This window comes from Pantherophis guttatus, chromosome 2 (assembly GCF_059756535.1).
Source record: "Pantherophis guttatus breed Tessera chromosome 2, ASM5975653v1, whole genome shotgun sequence".
Lineage (NCBI taxonomy): Eukaryota > Metazoa > Chordata > Lepidosauria > Squamata > Colubridae > Pantherophis > Pantherophis guttatus.
The window spans coordinates 86796107-86814876 of NC_142064.1; the positions used below are offsets into that span (position 1 = coordinate 86796107).

General features: G+C 40.7%; 1 protein-coding gene across 2 annotated transcripts; it reads left to right on the forward strand.

Annotated features, from left to right (window-relative positions):
• Positions 1-1126: 1126 nt before the first annotated feature.
• On the forward strand, positions 1127-17666 carry GNG10 (G protein subunit gamma 10). Of its 2 annotated transcripts, none has more exons than XM_034410581.3 (3): positions 1127-1371; positions 15124-15259; positions 15987-17666. In XM_034410581.3, the coding sequence occupies exons 1-2, from the start codon at positions 1291-1293 to the stop codon at positions 15247-15249; spliced, it is 207 nt and encodes a 68-aa protein (XP_034266472.1). In that variant the 5' UTR covers positions 1127-1290; the 3' UTR covers positions 15250-15259; positions 15987-17666. The 2 variants fall into 2 exon arrangements, with proteins under 2 accessions (XP_034266472.1, XP_034266471.1); XM_034410580.3 differs by having other exon boundaries at positions 15124-15255.
• The last annotated feature ends 1104 nt before the right edge of the window (positions 17667-18770 follow it).

The following is an 18770-nucleotide window of genomic DNA, read 5'->3' on the forward strand; positions in this document are numbered from 1 at the left end:
GGCTGTTTTTGGCTTGAAAAATGGCCTGAGAACGGCCTGAAATCAGCCAAAAAACGGCCAAAAAACAGGCATGCGTTTGCCGGCCAGCTGGTCTTTGGGTTTCAGGTGCTCCGGTGCGCACAAAGACCAGCTGGTTGGCACACATGCATGCGCTGGAAATCCAAAGACCAGCTGGCCAGTGTGCATGCACGTGCCAGCCAGCTGGTCTTTGGGTTTCCGGTATTGCGGTGCGTGCACAGGCACACATGTTCCGGTTTGGGCACTCAGTGCCGAAAAGGTTCGCCATCACTGCCCTACACCATTTCAGACAAATGGTTGTCTACTCTCTTGTTAAAAACTTCCAGTGTTGGAGCATTCACAACTTCGGGAGGCAAGTTGTTCCACCGATTAATTGTTCTGTCAGGAAATTTCTCCCGAGTTCTAAGTTGCTTCTCTCCTTGATTAATTTCCATCCATTGCTTCTTGTCCTGCTCTCAGGTTCTTTGACTCCCTCTTCTTTGTGGCAACCCCTTAAAATAGTTTTTAAGAGAATAATAATAATAATAATAATAATAATAATAATAATAATAATAATAATAATAATAATAATAGAAATCGTGCGTTGTCCCGATTGTAATTGGAGCCCTCGGAGCAATACCCAAAGGGCTACCCCGCTATTTAGAAATTCTAAATTTGCCGGACTTGAACATTTTGACTCTACAAAAAACCACCTTACTCGGAACAGCTTACATCCTCCGATGATACCTTAACAGTTCCTAGGTCCTTGGTTAGGACTCGAGCTGCTGAGCTATTAACCAGCCTCAAAGGCTGTGAATCTCACTAAAGATTAACCAATAAATAATAATAATAATAATAATAATAATAATAATAATAATAATAATAATAATAATAACCACCACCACCACCACCAAGAAGGCCCGGATCATACTGGACAGCAGACAGGCTGAGGTAGCGATGGGAAGCAGGGGGGAGGGGGAAAAAGGAGCAGGCAGGATATGAATTTTTAGAGGATAAATCAAAAGAGGTCGGGAGCGATTTGTCCTTCCAGAGCGGCTGCGCTCTGGCCAAATCGACCCATCTCGCCTCGCCATTTCTTTCCCCAGAGGGATTGGGGAGGGGAGGGGGGGCTCGAGTGCTGCTGCCTCCACCCCTTTCTTGCCACGGGAAGGCTTCGCTTACGTCCAGGCTCGGGACCGGAGAGTGAGGTGGGGGGGGGGGAAGAAGGGGGCGCGGATTCGCTCGGGAGAGAGAGAGAGAGAGGGAGCCGCCGAGCGCTTATTCGCTGCCAGCATGTCTTCCAGCTCCAGCGTCAACACCCTGCAGCGCCTGGTGGAGCAGCTGAAACTCGAGGCCGGCGTGGAACGCATCAGGGTGAGCCGCCTTTCCCAACAGGAAAAAAAAAAGGCGCCGCTCTCCGCTTGCGGGCGAGGCGAGGAGGGACCGGGGCCGCTTCTCTTTCCCCCCCACCCCACCTCCGCCCCGAGCGGAGCTGGCGGCATCATAAAAGCCTGCCTTTGTCTTCTTTGCAGACTCGGAAGGCGGGACGGTGGAGCTTGAGCGATCAAGCGCCGGGAAGGGAGAGAGGGCCGCTCTCGGCTCTTTGGGTTTTTTTTTGGATCGGATCACAAATTGGGATCTGGGCTTTGCTTTGTCTCCGGATCATCTTGATCCGCTGGCGTTGGAGGTTTGGATGGGCGCTGCTGGGAAGACAATAGGCCATTGTCGGTTGACGATCTAGTGGGCTTGCGAAGGGCAGGGCCGGGTTGGTTTCCCCCTCCCCTCCTCCTCTTTTTTTCTTCTTCTTTTTTTGGACGACACCATTGCGGCTTGATTTAGTTGCCTTGCCTTTCTTTTCGCCCCGACTTAGCTGGAATGGTGGCGGGTGGCTTAAGGTTTCTCTTTCCCTGCAATTTTGTGGTGCTTTCCAACGGGAGGATTTGGATTCTTGTCTGATCGGGTGGGTTGTAAAAGCCCAGATATTGATTTTTAAGGCGTCTTTTTTTTTCCCCCCACGAAGAGGGGTGTGACTTCTGGTATAAAACGCAACGGATCGGCCATCGTTGGCGTAGCCTGTAGTATCTTGATAGTATCCCGTACTATCGAGCGTTTCGAGTACAATGGAGTTGTTTAAAAAAAAAGGGGGGGGGTTGATAAATGAACCGGGCTTGATCATACGCCTTTTGTGGCTGTAGATAACACTTGTGACTGTGTTTATAAGAGAGAAAGTCCCCGATAGCTGCGGGTGGAGAGGATACAATAAAAAAAGAGACTTCTGCCAAAAATTCTATATTTTTCAAAGGACTTTTGTCAATTCTCCGACCTTAGCTAACCTCATTCTTTGAGCCGTTTTGAATGGATAAAATTTTATTTTCTGTCAAAGCAGAGTTTTAACACTCATATTCTCCTGGTTGATTGTTAGAATCTGCTTCTGAAATATACCTTAGTTCCCAAGAATAACTAATAGTAAAGAGCTTTCTCTTAATATGTGATCATGGGCATGTTTATGTAAACCAATATTTAATTTCAAAAATGTAAGAGATCTCTTGTAATTCTGCAGTACAGAGAAATTGTGAACAAAATCAGCTTCCAGACTTTGCACAGCTCTTCGGTATGAAAAGCTAGTAAAACTAAAAGAAATAATGTCACTTTTGATAAATGGATAGAAGCAGAGAATTTGAGTTGAAGGAGGTCATGTTTAAATTATACATGTATAGATTATACAGTTCAATACTCTACAAAACCCCCTCACCACCACCACAATTATACCCATTTTCTACTTGAACACATCCAGGGAAGAGGACTAATTGTCAAACTGCTCTTAGGAAGTTTGTCACATGGGTGACAGTTCATTTAAAAGAATAGGATATTAAGTAAATTTGCTCCCATTGATGGAAGCATCTTTGCCCATTTTTTGGCTTGGAATTCTGCCAATAAGACAAAGGGTAGCAGAGGCTCCTACAAGCTATGCTATTATCTGCCCCACCCTTCCCTGGTGTTTTTTTGCTGGTTGGCTCCTCTGGGCATCATCTATAAACAAAATGTAATTGAAACATGGTTAGCATCCCAGGCCAGTGATTAGGTACAATTAGATAATTAGAGGCTACTATTTGCTAGGTATATATAAAACTAATTTGAGTAGCTGTTTTTTGTAAAGAGAAAGTTCTCTATCCCAGCAGTACATAAATGACTTGTTTGTTCAGCCTTTCAGATTACATTTTTTGGATGTCCTCCAGCGTCCCAGAATTCCCATGTTAGTTCAGCATTCTGACACAGTCAGTTTAGAGAAAGATGTAAACCTTGAATGACTCTTCAGCTAAGAATGCATTTTACTGTTTTCAGTGGGGTTCATGCTCCGCTTGTTAGAATTTGTATGGTTATAGCTTTATTTGGTTTCGGCTCCCATGAATATGTTCAAAGGGTTTCTCTTGTATTATGTTTTGTCGCAAGGCAGCCTGCTTTAAATATTAGAAATTTCCCCACACTTCCTTTTCTCCCCTTCAATAATTCCTTCACTGGAGCCCTACAAGTTTGCTTCCAGATGATGATAACTGTCTAAACGATAGGGATATAATTTAGCTGTAATGGGGGGTGGGACAAAGAAGAAACAGATTAAATGTATTAAGCATTCAATAACTTTGATGTACATTTTGTTTTAGAAAATGCCCATGTTTCTAAAATAAAAATGAGAAGGACATTCTACTAAGTAATCTGTCAGTACTATGATCCATGTACACCTTGACCACAGAGGGAAAAACTCAACTTAAATGAATGCATCTCCAAGCTGCAGAAAGCCTGGTAGGTCCTGTTTCAATTAGTGAATGACCTGGAGGTTTAATACAGGTTTAATACATTTCCATCAGGGGTTTTGGAGGGAAAATATAAACAGATTCCATTTGAATCCAAACTCAGCCCATATCAGGGTGAAAAGAAGCTATAAACACCATCAAACATCTCTTACTGTACTATCCATTTTATGCCAATGATCAGCTGTTAATTCCACATCGGATTAAATATCCTGTTATTGCTCTCTGATTCAAATGTCTTTATCTATTTTAAGTGTAGTCAAATTCTGGCACATAATATGTAACGTGCATAGCAGTCTAACTGATAAATCTGCTCACCTAATTACGTAGCTAATCCATATCATTTTTATGTATCTGAGTGTTTTATGGATGTCACTGATTGCAATGAAGACTCTGTTTCTGAGATGGGCAGAGATTTACCTACACTCCTTCTACTTCTCAAGGGTGGAATGGGACAACTCGCCACAGCCAACTCGCCTTGGCCAATTCATGTGGCCAACTCACTACCGACAACTCGCTGCAGAACAACTCACCAAAGCCCAATCACTGCGGGACAAATGAACAATTGAATTGAATTTATTTAAATTAAATGAAAAAATATTTTAAATTTTTGTCACTCATTTCATTTTGCCCCTCCTTTTGCATATTTTCTTTAATGATTCTATTCCACCAGTTCTTTGATATTAGTGTAACTCATGTCCCACAGTGAGTTGTCCCATGGCGAGTTGGCCATGGCTAGTTGTCCCATGGTGAGTTGGCTGTGGCAAGTTGGCCATGGTGAATTGGCTGTGACCTAGACCCCTGAAGGGCATTTGCTTATTGAAACTGAGGTAAGGATGACAGTAATACCTGAGGATTTTGTTCATCCCACTGGGATTGGAACACCCCACCTGTTTCTCTGGGTTTCAGGAGAAGAGCCTTCTCTGTTGTCCATCCTCTCCTGCCCTTTGGAACCACTCCCCCTCCCTCATGAGATTGGCTTCCACCTTCCTTCCAATCCAAGGAGGATGAACATAAATCCCAAGTTAGTTTATCAACATCACCCCATCTTTTTGGGATTTGACTTAAGTTCATTCTCTCTCATCCAGCCCTTTAAGTGAATTGAAACAGAGTATAAAGGTACCATTTGCTTTCCTGGTCTTTGCTAAAGATAGACTTAGTTATCATTAGCATGCCTGTGTTACTCTTCTCCAAGCTGTTGGACAATCTTTTAAAGTGATTTTATACAGATTTTGATCAACGTGCTGGGCAAAATGGAGTCCTGTGGGACAACATAGGTCAGCAGCATTAGTACTGAATATCCCTTCGTGTATCGATTTTGACTCTATCCCTCCCCCGATGTCACTGTTTGCACTCTATGCCCTCCCATCCGTTAGAGGAGAGAAAAATGAAATTAATTGCAGCATAAAGCCAGAGGAAAAAAGGAACAAAGCCATAACCGCACAGACTTAACAACAAAGGCAGAGCTTTTTATGCCATCACCTTAGGGTAGGGTAGGGTAGCAAATTCCAGCTACAGAAGCTTCAGGTTGCATTAAGCTGGACCAAAGGTAAGGAGCTTGAAGAGCTGGCACTGCCAGTTGACTTGGAGCTCCAACGGGGAAGCATCACACTGGAGGTGGTTTATAGTTTAATAATGGATCCCACCTCTCCCCCTGCTCATCCTCCCTCTGCCCTCCCCGTCTTTCACAAATAGCTGATAATTTGTATTTTTATAGTTTTTGTATTGTTTTATTCTTTTTTAACATGATAAGTTGCCCAGAGTCACCTCATGCTGTGATGGGTGGCAAACATTTAATAAATAAATAAATGGAAACACAATGGAGCATTTCTATTCTTCGAAACGTATTTATTCTACCCTGTGAGGTAAGTTTCACCTAGCACGTATCAAAAGAATCCTTCATCTTTGATGGATACAAAGGGTCTTTCTCATTGTTTTGCATGTTGAGAATAATTATTGATACATGCCACTATTTAAAGATTTGTGCTGGGCTGTCCATACTCTCTCCAGTTCAGATTTATTCTTTTGTACATGTACTGGAATTTTTTTTTAAAAAAACTCAAAAACAAATTTAAAAGAAGACTTATCTTCTCTGTGTTTACCTCTTCTGCATCTCACGAAAACCAGAGAAGTAAAACTGAAAATCAAAGAGCTTGGCTCGAGTTTCAGCAGTCTCTCACATTGACCCTGGCCTGTTTCCCTGCTGTGCTTCTACTCCCACTGCGACCCAATTTAAATTTAAACAGTGTTGCAGATTTTAAGTCTAGGAGCATTTGTAGTTCTGTAAGTATGTGCTAGAAAAATATTAACTGGTGGTTATGAGCTGGGATACAAAATACCTCTCCCTCCCTCTCTCCCTCCCTCCCCCACACACTTTCTAACCTTAACCCTCTCTCTTGCTTAGAAATTCTGGTTCTACTTTTATCCTTCTGCAAAAAAAATAATAATTACATCACAGTTTTTGAACCTCAACAACATTACACGTATGGACTTGAACTCCCCAAATTCTCTAGCCAGTTGGAAGTCCACACAGCTTAAAGTTGCTGTGATTGAGAAACAGGGCTCTATACTGAGAAAATCTCCCACTCATTCCAAGTGGTGAAATCTTCCTTGACACACCTTGATTTCAGTTAACCTCCTTCTGAGGCCTCAGAAACATACCTTCTGATTCAGTTCTGAATAGTAGGCCCCTTTGACATGTGCTCACCCACCGTCCTGTTATTGATAAAATTGATGTAAACCTGGCCCAGGGGTACTCTGTGATTATAACTATCCCTTCAGATGTTAGATTAGCTTTTGTTGTTTGAATAGGACTCCTGATAGCATGGTGTTACTATCAGTTTAATTAAAAAAAGGCTGCTGCTTTTACAAACCCATCTATCCTGTGCTGTAGGAGGATGGTGGCTGAATCATCCTATGGATGGTTTTGTGGAAAATGTGCCAGGTCAGTTCAATTCAGTTCATGTCATCATGGTTAATGAGGCTGAAGAAACAAAGGCTATCTGTCTAGGGTGGCAGATTGCAACATAAATAATACGGAAGCTTTTCCCATGGTTGTTATGAAAGACCAAAGGTTTCTGCCATCAAAGCGTTACAGGCCTGAAGATAGATAGGCTGCAGTTAGAGCAACCTGTTCTTCATTTGTGTTTTGACTTTTGTTCATCATTTTGATTACATTAAAATACATATGATATAAACAGTGTTCATGCTTCAGAAACAGGCAGCTGGATTCTTGTAAGGAAATTTTGTAAAAAGTGTTTATAAAATTGCCCTTCCAGAATGTTGGCTCTCTAGATCTTTGCTTCATTTTTTTTCCAGAGGCGGTACCATAAACAAACATAATTGCTATAGCTCGTCCTGAACTTATGACCCAATCGGGATTGGAATTTTGGTCACTAAGCATTAAGTGAATCATCATGTGACTAGGCTTGATTTTACCCACCCCACCCCCGCTTTCTGTGATAATTAAGTGAACTGCACAGCCATTAAGTGCATCTGGCTTCCCTAATTAAAGTTGTTTGCTGGGAAGGTCACAAAATGCAATCACATGACTGCAGGTCATAAATGCAAATGGATTGGAAGATGAAGAAGTAAAAGAGATAATGATAACATGGGCGAAAAACTTTGGTTATGCAATAGAATTAGAGAAATGGCAACAACTATGGGAAAGGAAGTATAAACTGACAATGGGAACTGCATATAAAGAAAATCTATATAAAATGTTTTACAGATGGCATATGCCACCAGAAGAAATAGCAAAAATGTTTAAGGATAAATCAGCCAAGTGTTGGAAATGCTTGCATTTGCTGGGATCATATTATTGTATATGATGGTCATGTGTAGAAGCAAAAAATTATTGGTCTAGAATACAGACATGGTTGGAGGAAACGTTACACAAATCTATAGAATTAAAATCAGAGGGTTTTTTATTGGGTATTCTCCCAGAAAGATATAGTAAAGAAGATGTGTATTTAATTATACATCTAATAACAGCAGCAAGAATTGTATTTGTGCAAAATTGGAAGACAGAAAAAATCCTGTCAGAAGGTGAAGTAATAAAAAAGATTTTAGACTGTGAGGAAATGAATAGATTAACTTTAAGAATAAAAGATAAAGAGGAATCGTGTATTTCAGGACATGGGGAAGATTTTATGTAAGGTTAGAAAAGAAATATGAATAAAAGATGATAGGTAAATGATTTGATAAATGAGGGAGATGAGAAAAAAGAAATAGAAACTCAGATGACACCAGAGTAAATGGAAAGGGGGGATGGGAGGGGGGAAAAGAAAGAAGACTTTAAGGATAAATGTACAATTATGAAGATAACAGTAATAGATTGAGTAAAATTGAAAAGAAAGCGAAAAGAAAGTATATATTATTAGAACACTGGAATTGCTCGGATACCAAACAAGGAAAATATTTCACAACAAAGGAGAAAGAAAGGAGAGAGGAGTAGAGGGTAACAAGAGAAGAGGGAGAGAGGAATGGAAGAAAGGGGAAAGGAGAGGAAGAAAAGGCAGGGGACAGGAGTAGGAGAGAAGGTGAGAAAGGGGGAAAAGAGAGGAGTGGGGGAAAGGAAGGGGATGTAGGAAGAGGAAGGAGAGGAGGGAGAAAATAGGAGAGGGAGGGAAGGGAAAGAAGAAGAAGGTTTGTTGTGAAACGAGGGAAAAGAAAGGGTAGAAGAGCAACCCCGAATGTAATTAAAATGCCTTATTTTTATACTTTAAGAGAAATATGTATATGTATGACCAATTATATATAAGAGAGTGTACATTTATATTATGTGTATAAGAAATAAAAATAAAAAACTTTTTTCAAAAAAATAAATGTGAATGGTGCCAGAATTACAATCTTCTTGTAATAACCTTTCCCCCCCCAGGCCATTATAACTTTAAACCGTTGTTAAATGAATGGTAGTAAGTTGAGGATTACTTGTATAGGATTTATATCGGGCCGAGGGCTATATTTATTTGCAGAAAATACTGTGCTAGACCTATGCCCGAATGGTTAGAGACAGAGATGATGGAAATTCTCCTCTATACTGTGTTTCCCCCAAAATAAGACCCTGTCTTATATTTTTTTGAAACCTGAAATAAGTGCTTAGCCTTATTTTCGGGGAGGTCTTATTATTTTGGGGCACATGGAGCAAGACGGGGCTCCTCTTGCCGTCTTACCTTATTTAGCTTGAGCTAAATTTTCAATTGATTTTCAATTGGGTTGTTTTAATTTACGGCCAAAATATTTAATTATTTTAATACTGTTTTTTAAATTTTGTATGCTCTGTTTTTACTTAGGCTGTGCACCGCCCTGAGTCCTATTTGGAGAAGGGCGGTATAGAAATTTAATTAATAAATAAATAATAAATAAATAAATTTCCAGCTCTGTCTCCCTAACCCTAACCAGAGGAAATGGCGGGGACCGGCTGCGCATGTGTTTAAATATTTTCGGGGTGGGCTTATTTTCAGGGGAGGGTTTATTTTGCGGGGAGGGCTTATTTTGGGGAAAACATGGTAGCTTTACACATTTCCCCCTACATCATAGCACATATCCATTCAGCCTTCCTCTTACTAACACGGAAGACTGATCTAAGAAGGAGGAAACCGGTTTCAAGAAGGGATGGTAGATGCATGATCGGTGCTTTATCCCTCGTGATTTCAATTAGCCATGGGGGGGTTCCTCTGGGTTCCCTTTATTGATTTAAAAGCGGCTTTGATTTGATCCCTGGAGCTTGGCCTTGGGAGACTGCTTATTCTATCAATTGATGCCTTTTGCTGCTCAGTATGAAACCACACAAAACAACAGGATATGTTTTTCATGAAATACTTCAGGGTATCTTTATCTTATATGCTGTGTCCAAAAATAGGGGGAAAGGGTTATATTTTGGCTTCTTTGATACTGTTGTATCAAAGTATCAGTCTGATGGTTCAGGTTTTGAGAATGCCCAAGTTCAAATACTGTTTCCAAGCAGTAGACCTGACTCTATGCTTCTACTTTATATGCTGGTTGATGCAATGTCTCCTCTTTGGTTTCAGCAAGCCTGAAAGTCTATGTGTTCTTCCCTCTTACTGCCATGAGGAGTGGCAATGGTTACTCATGACAATAAATCATGAGTAACGGGTCAGCTTTTCTACAATGCCTGTTACTCACTGCCACTCTTGGAAAATTAATACCACATTGTATATTAACCCTCAACTAAACCCAGAACTTCTACAGGTAGTCCTTGATGTACGACCACAACTGAGTCCAAAATTTATGTTGCTAAGCAAGACATTTATTACATGATTTTTGTCCCATTTTATGACCTTCAGCTGTTAAGGGAATCACTGTAGTTGTTAACTTAGTGACATGGTTGTTAAGTGAATCTGGCTTTCCCATCTGGCTTGTCAGAAGGTCACGATCACATGATCCTGGGCACTGCAACTGTCATAAATATGAGTCTGTTGCCAAGTGTTTGTGACCCTGGGGATGCTTCAATGATTAATAAGTGTAAAAAATTGTGATAAGTCACTTTTTTCAGTGCTGTTATTAACTGTTGTAAGTCGAGGATTACCTGTACTAACTGATGAACATGGTAAATTTCTTGGAGTAGAAGCTATATGAGGTCGGTCCTGGGAGTTTGTGCCTCAGATGAAGGTAAAGTTATTTTTTATAAACAACGTACAGAGAAAGTAATGGAATGATTTTTATGAAAGTTGGTGCTTGGAACTTTGTCATGGAACTTTGTTTTTAAGGTATGTATGACACCTGCAACAGGATTATTCTATGATCAGAAGTGGAAAGGTTTGACACGGCCCACAGTGGAATTGGCTGGTGAAGATGGTGGAACTTGCTGAGATGGCTAAACTAACTTCTTTGATTAGAGAAAAGATCTCTACATTTATGGATGACCTGAAGCCCCTTATAGATTCTTGCATGAAACAGGAAAAAAGTGCACATTTAATTCAATTTATTTAGTTATTTATTAAATTGATATGCCGTACATCTCACTATCAAATAACACTTATGACTTGTGCCTTTGATTAGAAAAAAATGGATAGTAGCAAAAAGTGAACTTTTTTGTGATAATTGAGTAAGAGGAAACCTTGTAATCATACTTTTATTTGTTGCAAGGGAAATTCTATTTTATTCTTCCTGTCAGACTTCGATGCTATCTCAAAATAAATGAATTTCCAAACTGCCAATCTTTAAGGAAATCTTTTCTTTAATTGAGCACAGCCACCGGATCATGATTCGATGCGGACAAGACTGACCTTTTGCCCCCCAATCCCTCCCTTTCCTTTCCCCAAATCTCTGCTTCTCATTGGCTATCTTCCAAGTCATTCTTCAGACTTCTTGTCTTGTCATTTCCCAGGAATGTCTCCCCCCTTCATTTCCACGACAACCCGACTTCAAAGGGATTTAGCAGGCAAAAGTTCAGAGCTTATCTCTCTGTCTCCTCTACTCTCTATGCCAGCGTCGAAGCGCTGACATTTCCTTTCTTTTTTCCCCTTTTTCTTTGCGCTCTTTTTTCAGAATTGGTTAGTTTTTATGTTCTCTTTAAAACTCTTAAATGAATATATATATATATACCGTGTTTCTCTGAAAATATGACCTACCCTAAAAACAAGCCCTAACCCAAATTTCATGCCTGTGCCTAATATAAACCCTATCCCCAAAATAAGCCCTAGTTAAGCCCCACCCACCATCTGGTTGTATGAGATGGGGCGAAACGTAGATGTAAAAATCAAGCTAGGGTGGGGATGAAGCTGCCCCACATGCCCTGCACTCACTTACCTTAGGACTGCTGCAGCTGGGCCTCCCACACTCTGACACCTGTCACTCTGCTGTCGAACGACTTCTGCGGTGTCCCGCCACAAGCAGCAGCACCAGTGTGATGAGCCTTATGGCATCCTGCCATGAGCGGCAGCACCGGCGCAACAAGCCACACAGCGTTCTGTGAGTAGCAGTACTGGTGCGATGAGCCACAGAGTGCGGCCATGAGCATCCGCAGAAGAAGTCAGGCAGCAGCGCAACAGGTGTTGCAGCATGGAATTTGTGGCTGTGGTGATCCTAAGGTAAGTTGGTAAGGCATCCCCAGAAAATAAGACCTGGTGCATATTTTGTGGCTGAAAAAAAATAAGACCGGGTCTTATTTTCGGGGAAACCTGGGTATATATATTTGTATATACTAAAATTACTGTATATAAATGCTATATACCATATATACCATCTGGTTGCAATGTCCTATGGTCATGTGATTGCCCCTTGCAACCTCCTGCTGACTTCCCTATTGATTTGATTGTCAGAAGCTGGCATTGAAGGTCACTAATGGCAATCATGTGATTGCTATGATGTAATTGCAAGCTAATTGCTGAGTGCTCAATTCACAAGTACGTGACTGTAGGGAAGCTGCAATAGCTGCAACTATGAAGACCTCATGCAAGTTCCTGTTGTTCAGCACTGATGAAACTTTGAAAAATTGGCCCATTCATTGAGAATTACCTATATGTAGTAAGTATAATATTGATCAGATTCAGCTTTTTTTAAAAAAAAATACTTTTTAATTTAATATTGGGGCATATTTTTCCCAGCTTTGAAGTCCTGGAATCAGCAGCCAAGGGATTTCCCATTAGGCCCTGTAAACTTTGAAATGCAATTTAGTGCGTCACTAATTGTAATGGCCGTAGCCGTACCGCAACTGCAATTATTATTTTCAGAGCTGGTATCATTAGCCACACTTATATAGTGCTCAGATTTATCATTACTGCAACATAAGCTCTGTAGAAGAAGTTTAATTTAAATTTTGAGAGCTTTTGTTGTAAGTGCTCTGTTATGTATTAAATTCTTTCCTGAGAGTGGAAGCTGGCCTAATTGCTGTGGAGACCTATGGGCAGCTTTGCCTCCTGAAATATTGTTAACGCTTCTTTGACTTTCCTAGTTTTGTACGGCAGTCTGTGAAAATGCCTGCTATATAAGCATCCTGATCAATTTAAAATTCTATGAATTATGAATACCATCTGCCTTTGCTTGGCCCTCAGATAGCCTGTTCTGAGTTGAAGCAAAGTCCCATAACATGCATGACCTATGTTCCTGGGTGAAGAAGACTTGTTTGCCAAGGATGTAGCAAACATTCTCCTGCCTGTCCCATGGAAGAGCTTTTATTCTTGCCCATTGAAGTGTTTTACCATCTCTGCAGTCACATCCCTGCATAAGAACAATTCTGCCTCTTGCTTACTAGAAGAAATAGAAAACCTCTCATGTCTTCTTCATGGCTTATGGTGGGCTGGCCTAATGATGTCTTTTTAAACCCCCTCATGCCAACTCGAAGGAAGAGATTATTCGCCTTTTAACTGGTAGGTTACCAGTTATCTCCAAAACCGATTTAATGCAATTGCCCTTGCTATCAACTGTTAGCAGTTTTTGTTACTGTGATACTTCTTATTTACGTAGTTGCTTATTACATTCAGTTATCCATAATGAGCTTTTCTGTTTTCTAATGTTTGTTTTAGTCTTTGGCTGTAAAATAAGTATTATGTTCTTGATCTCACTACAAGGTCATCCTGATATCCTGCCCTGTTCCTGGATGACCTTAGAGCTAGATCAAGTACAATATATGTGTTTATTTTTAAGATCAGTGTCTCTTCGAGAGCCTTGCTCAGTCACTATTATAAGCTAAGGTGGCGCAGTGGTTAGAGTGCAGTACTGCAGGCTACTTGTGCTGACTGCCGGCTGCCTGCAAATTGGCAATTCAAATGTCACCAGGCTCAAGATGCCTTCCATCTTTCTGAGGTGGGTAAAATGAAGACCCAAATTGTTGGGGGCCAGAGGCTGACTCTGTAAACCCCTGAGAGGGGCTGTAACAAAGCACTGTAAAGCACTGTAAAGCGGTATATAAGTCTAAGTGCTATAGCTGTTGTTAGCTTGGAGGGGGAAATGGGAACTATTTTGAATTGATGGCTCCTTTCTTGGGTTTTGCATTGACCCGGATTGAAAGGAGAAAATGTGATTTGGAATGTGTGGTGGTGTTGTGGCCCGCTGGCGGCCAGTGGAGCTGGCAGCAGAGTCAGACAGTGAGGAGGTTGGGAAGGGGTCCTGGGGGCTGGGGAAAGCTCGGATGAGGGCTCTGCGTCGGAGGCAGAGAGGGATATAGACAGCAGCGAGGAGAGGAACAGCTGGAGCCCGTTCCCAGTGTGTGCATGCGCAGAGCTGCCAGAAGACAAGAACAACTCAGAAAGCAGGGTCGACTTGGGAGTAAAGCCACACCTTGGAGATGATTGGCTCCTCCCATAGGAAACAAAAGAGGAGCGAACGGGGAGGGGGCATTTGCAGGAAATAATTCTTTCGTTCGGTACTTTCAAAAATCGAAAGTTCTGTTCGTGACTCTAAGAGACTCTGTGCCAAGTTTTGCCTTACTCTGAGTTTGGAAACAAGTTACGTGGCAGCTTGCCAAACGATATAAAGTGTGTTGAGAAATATTCCTTTGAAAAACTGTTTGGACAAACCTTGCTGAAACCTTGCAAAAAGCCTGTGTTTTACTTATCTTTTTTTCCAACCTAGCAACAAATTGGAAAGAAATTATATAGAAGAGTTCAAGATTCTTTATGATCGTCTGTTAGCAGGATGATTATCTAAAACCTGAATAGATCAGGAAAGGGGACTGGTTGACAGAGGGGTGATCAATTTTGAAATGGCTGAATTACACAGGGAACTGTGGAGGGAAAAACTTATTCCTATATTGCCACAATGAAAGAAAAACTTGCAGCAGCTTACATAGAAAGCATGTTCTGCATGCCTTAACAGTTATTGCCTGCCCCCCTTTTTTAAGTAATCAATCTAGCCAGGGATGGGTTTCACATATTGTTGCCACCGGTTTGGCGTGCATGCGTGCTTGCATACACACGTCTTCTCTGCATGTGGCTGGCCTTCAGCACATGTCCTTTGCTCGTGCATGCACCTTCTGTGCATGTGCCCGGCCTTGAAAATGTAGCTAAATAGGACGGCATTACATCTGGGGGGGCTAGGGGGGGGCGGGCTGCAGTCGCCCGAACTGGTCCGAACCGGCTGAATACCACCTCTGAATCTAGCCTTCCAGCTGTATTGTTCAGCTAGAACTCCTTAGCCAATGTTACTTCAAGATGGAAGGTCTCCATCTTCCATTCTGAAGCAGCCCAGCTACAAATACAGAAAAGGAAGCATATCGTAGCTGTTGAATCTTCAGATAATACCAGTTACTTCACTTTGGGGAAATATAGGTCCACCAGGACTTTCATGCCAAGCTCTTAAAAAACAAACAAAAAAACAACCAGTTGCCTGTCATTTTCTTGTGCTTCCTCTTATCCAGGTCTCTCAGGCAGCTGCAGAGCTTCAGCAGTATTGCATGCAGAACGCTTGCAAAGATGCTTTGCTTGTTGGAGTTCCAGCTGGAAGCAACCCATTTCGAGAGCCCAGGTCCTGTGCATTGCTCTGAAGACGGGTAGGTAGGTCCATGGCTTTGTCAAATAGTGCTCGCTCTCTCAGTCTAATTTATCAATAGCAATAGCACTTTGCTTATATACCGCTTCACAGCCCTCTCTAAGCAGTTTACAGAGTCAGCATATGGCCCTCAACAATCTGGGTCCTCATTTTACTGATCTGGAAAGGATGGAAGGCTGAGTCAACCTTGAGCCAGTGAGACTCAAACTGGCAAACTGTTGGCACTCGGCAGTCAGCAGAAGTAGCCTGCAATATTGCATTCTAACCACTGCACCGTCACGGCTCTTGTTATATTTATGGAGTTGATTTGCACAAATTTGGAGACTTTGGTGCTACATCCCTTTAATTTTTTCCTAAAAACATGAGCTAACGATGATGAAAACCAAGTATTCGGTTTATTCTACCCTGTTTCCCCCAAAATAAGACATCCCCTGATAATAAGCCCAATTGGGCTTTTGAGCGCATGGCAATAAGGCCAAGCATTTATTTCAGGGTTCAAAAAACTATAAGACAGGGTCTTATTTTTGGGGAAACACTGTATATGTAAAGGAATAACGAGAGTGCAGAGTGTCTATTTTTCTGCTGAGTTGCTCTCTTTTACACATGAATTGTGTGGAGTAAAGTAACCTTTATACAGTAACTTAACGTTTTGCTACTCTAATGTAATCTAATTTATGGAATCTTGAAGGAGAGCAGTTTTTAATAAAATGTGTGTTTTTTTCCATGTTTCAGGGAAGGTTTTCTGAAAGTCCTCAAGTACAAGAAGAATCCCAGCGGTCTTCCTTGTTTTCCAAACCAACAGTTTCTTTATGTAGGGCTTAAACAGTTTCTTTAGGTATTTATTAGTCTGCCTGACTGTCTTAGTAAATGGTTAAATCTTTTGCTAATATAAAGCATTTTATAAGGAAAAGCTTTTCCTTTTGTAATTGATTCGATATGCTTTCTTTAATCCTCTCAGATGTTTACATTTAGAAAAGGACAATGCCAATGATATGTTTCTATTGTGCCTGAAATGAAAAACGTCCCAGGTACCTCCCTACTATCGGCTTTCTGTTTTCTAATCAGAGATGTTTTCAAACTGGTTTGATCCAGGCAAAGTTGGCCATTTAAGGCTACAGTTTTACGCACATTTGTTACTTTTGAATCAACGTGATATATACCAAGAACGCTCCTAGTTAGTATTATAGAACTTCTAAAATTGAGTCTCCCTTAAAAATACCTTGCATTGGTTGGAATATATCCAGTTTGTTAAAAGAAAAGTACTGCTCTGTTCCAGTTGGTTGAAATGAAGAAGATGCACTTCATAGTTAGAGGCATTTACTATAGCTCCCTTGAATGCCCAAGCCCCAATTTTACCCAGAAATACAATCTTGCTATTCAGCTTTCCAGGGGATTAGGAAGAACAGAAGTGTATTTGGAGGGTTGAGAGGTACAAAAGGAACCATGTCATAAATCATCTTCCCATTTAAGCTGGGCACAGTGGCCCATTTGCAGCTGAATGGAACTGGGAACTGCCAAGGATTGATAAACCACTCCTCATGCCAGTCTCTGCAAGGGGGAGGATAGTACAGTGAGATTAAGGTAGGGTGGGGGGATTGAAGAGCCTGGTCCACTGAGACCACGAAGGAAGAGTGAGAGAGGATGCACCAACTCCCAGCATAGGACCCACCAATTTTGGCCAAGTCTACCAATCACATGGCTCCTGACCCTCTAGTACATACAGTCCTTGGGGCTGCATATTCACTACAGAAGATCTTATCTTTGTCTCTTGTGCTTTCACATAAAATAGTTACCTTGCAGAAAATGCCTATTGTTCAGGACATTCCAATGTCACAGACTCCAAAGAATTTTAAACCCTGCCAGATGTCTGCAAGTCTTAGGAAAGGAAAATTGCCCTTTACCCCACCCTATATATTTTTTTTTAACCGTTCCACTCTGATGAAAAGATGCTGCAGTACAGGACAGAAAACACTTCACATAGAACAAGATGAATTTGGATATGTGAAAAGAAGCCTAAGAATTAATCCATTTATACTGGATATCTGCATCAAGATGCTTCATTTTTTGTTGATGTTGCCTCCTGCTGAAGTTACAACATCTATTACTCCGTTTCAGAGAGGGACAAATCCTGTGCTCTCCAAGATAACCTCTTTGGGTCAACATGTTTATAACCTTCAAATATGCCTGTTTGGCAAATAATCACTGATAATAACACTACAAGACATACAATAAATTTAGGCAAAATTTTCCTAGCATTTGCAATATTATTGGAACAATTCACTTTTTTTTTTTTTTTTTTGTGGGTCAGATATCTTTGATTTTGGATTACCAAGCACTTTTATACACGCTGTTTACTTTTAAAAAGAAAGTTCTTTTTTGTTTGTATTAATATATTAAAAGCTTTAAAAAGTATTTTCTTAATTACTGGGATTTTTTTTGTGGAAAGAAAACACATTTAAGGGGGGGGGGGGAAATGTTTGAAGAATCTGACCTATGTTAGAAAAATACAAAAAAAAATCACATCTGCCTCGGTTACCTCCAATACATCAATGATAAAAGTTAAAAGACCGCCAAGAAATTACTATTCTGCCCGTAGATGCCAATGTCAATAATTTGCAGAGCTCATAAAGAATATTCCCTTGTATCCAGCCCACAGGAACTTCCATATAGGTAGTTCTCAACTTATAACAGGTCATGTATTGACGGTTTGAAGTTCCAATGGACTTCCCCTGAGCTGCTTACAATCTAGTTTCAAAGTTCCAATGGCTCCCCTCCCTATGGTCATGTAATCACATTTTGGGTATTAGGCAACCAGCCCACATTTATGGCTGTTTACACTGTCCTATGATTTTCAGCACTTTTTTTACCACATTTACACTAATTTGCATGGATAAAAAGAAAAAACAGGACTGGACAATAGTAATATTTCATTTGTGAAAAGAAAAGGCTTTGATGATGCCTTTTCAAAAATTGTAATGTGTATCTTGAGAGGAGGTCAATATAAAAAAATTGACACAATAATTATGGAGAGGATAATAGAAAAAGTGTGGAAAGAAAGTAAATTAACCCAAGAAACTTGCTTGAAATACCATGTTCTCTAGATCAGCAGTCCAAAACATTGCTTAAGAGCAATGCAAAAAATGTACAAAATGTTAGATTAGCCTTATAAATAATAAATTATCTTAAATAAATTATTTAAAACTTAGTTTTAAAAACAACCATTTTTAGGATTTGTGTGTATCAGAGTCAGCACCAATAATGCTATTTCAACCCTTTCCCCTTTACCGGAAATTGGTTAAAACAAGTGAATGTGCACATATACACCTGTGCAGTGAATTCTTCAGATAATTGCACTTCTAAGACAGACAGTAATGCCATCAAGAATGCTTTCCTGAGGCAGATTTATACTTTCCCATAGCGGTTTCCAGTGTGGCCCACTAAGTCCATTTACATATAGAGTAGAACCTCTGGTCACGAATGCTGCTGACCACAACCAAATCTGGTTCCAATCAAAAA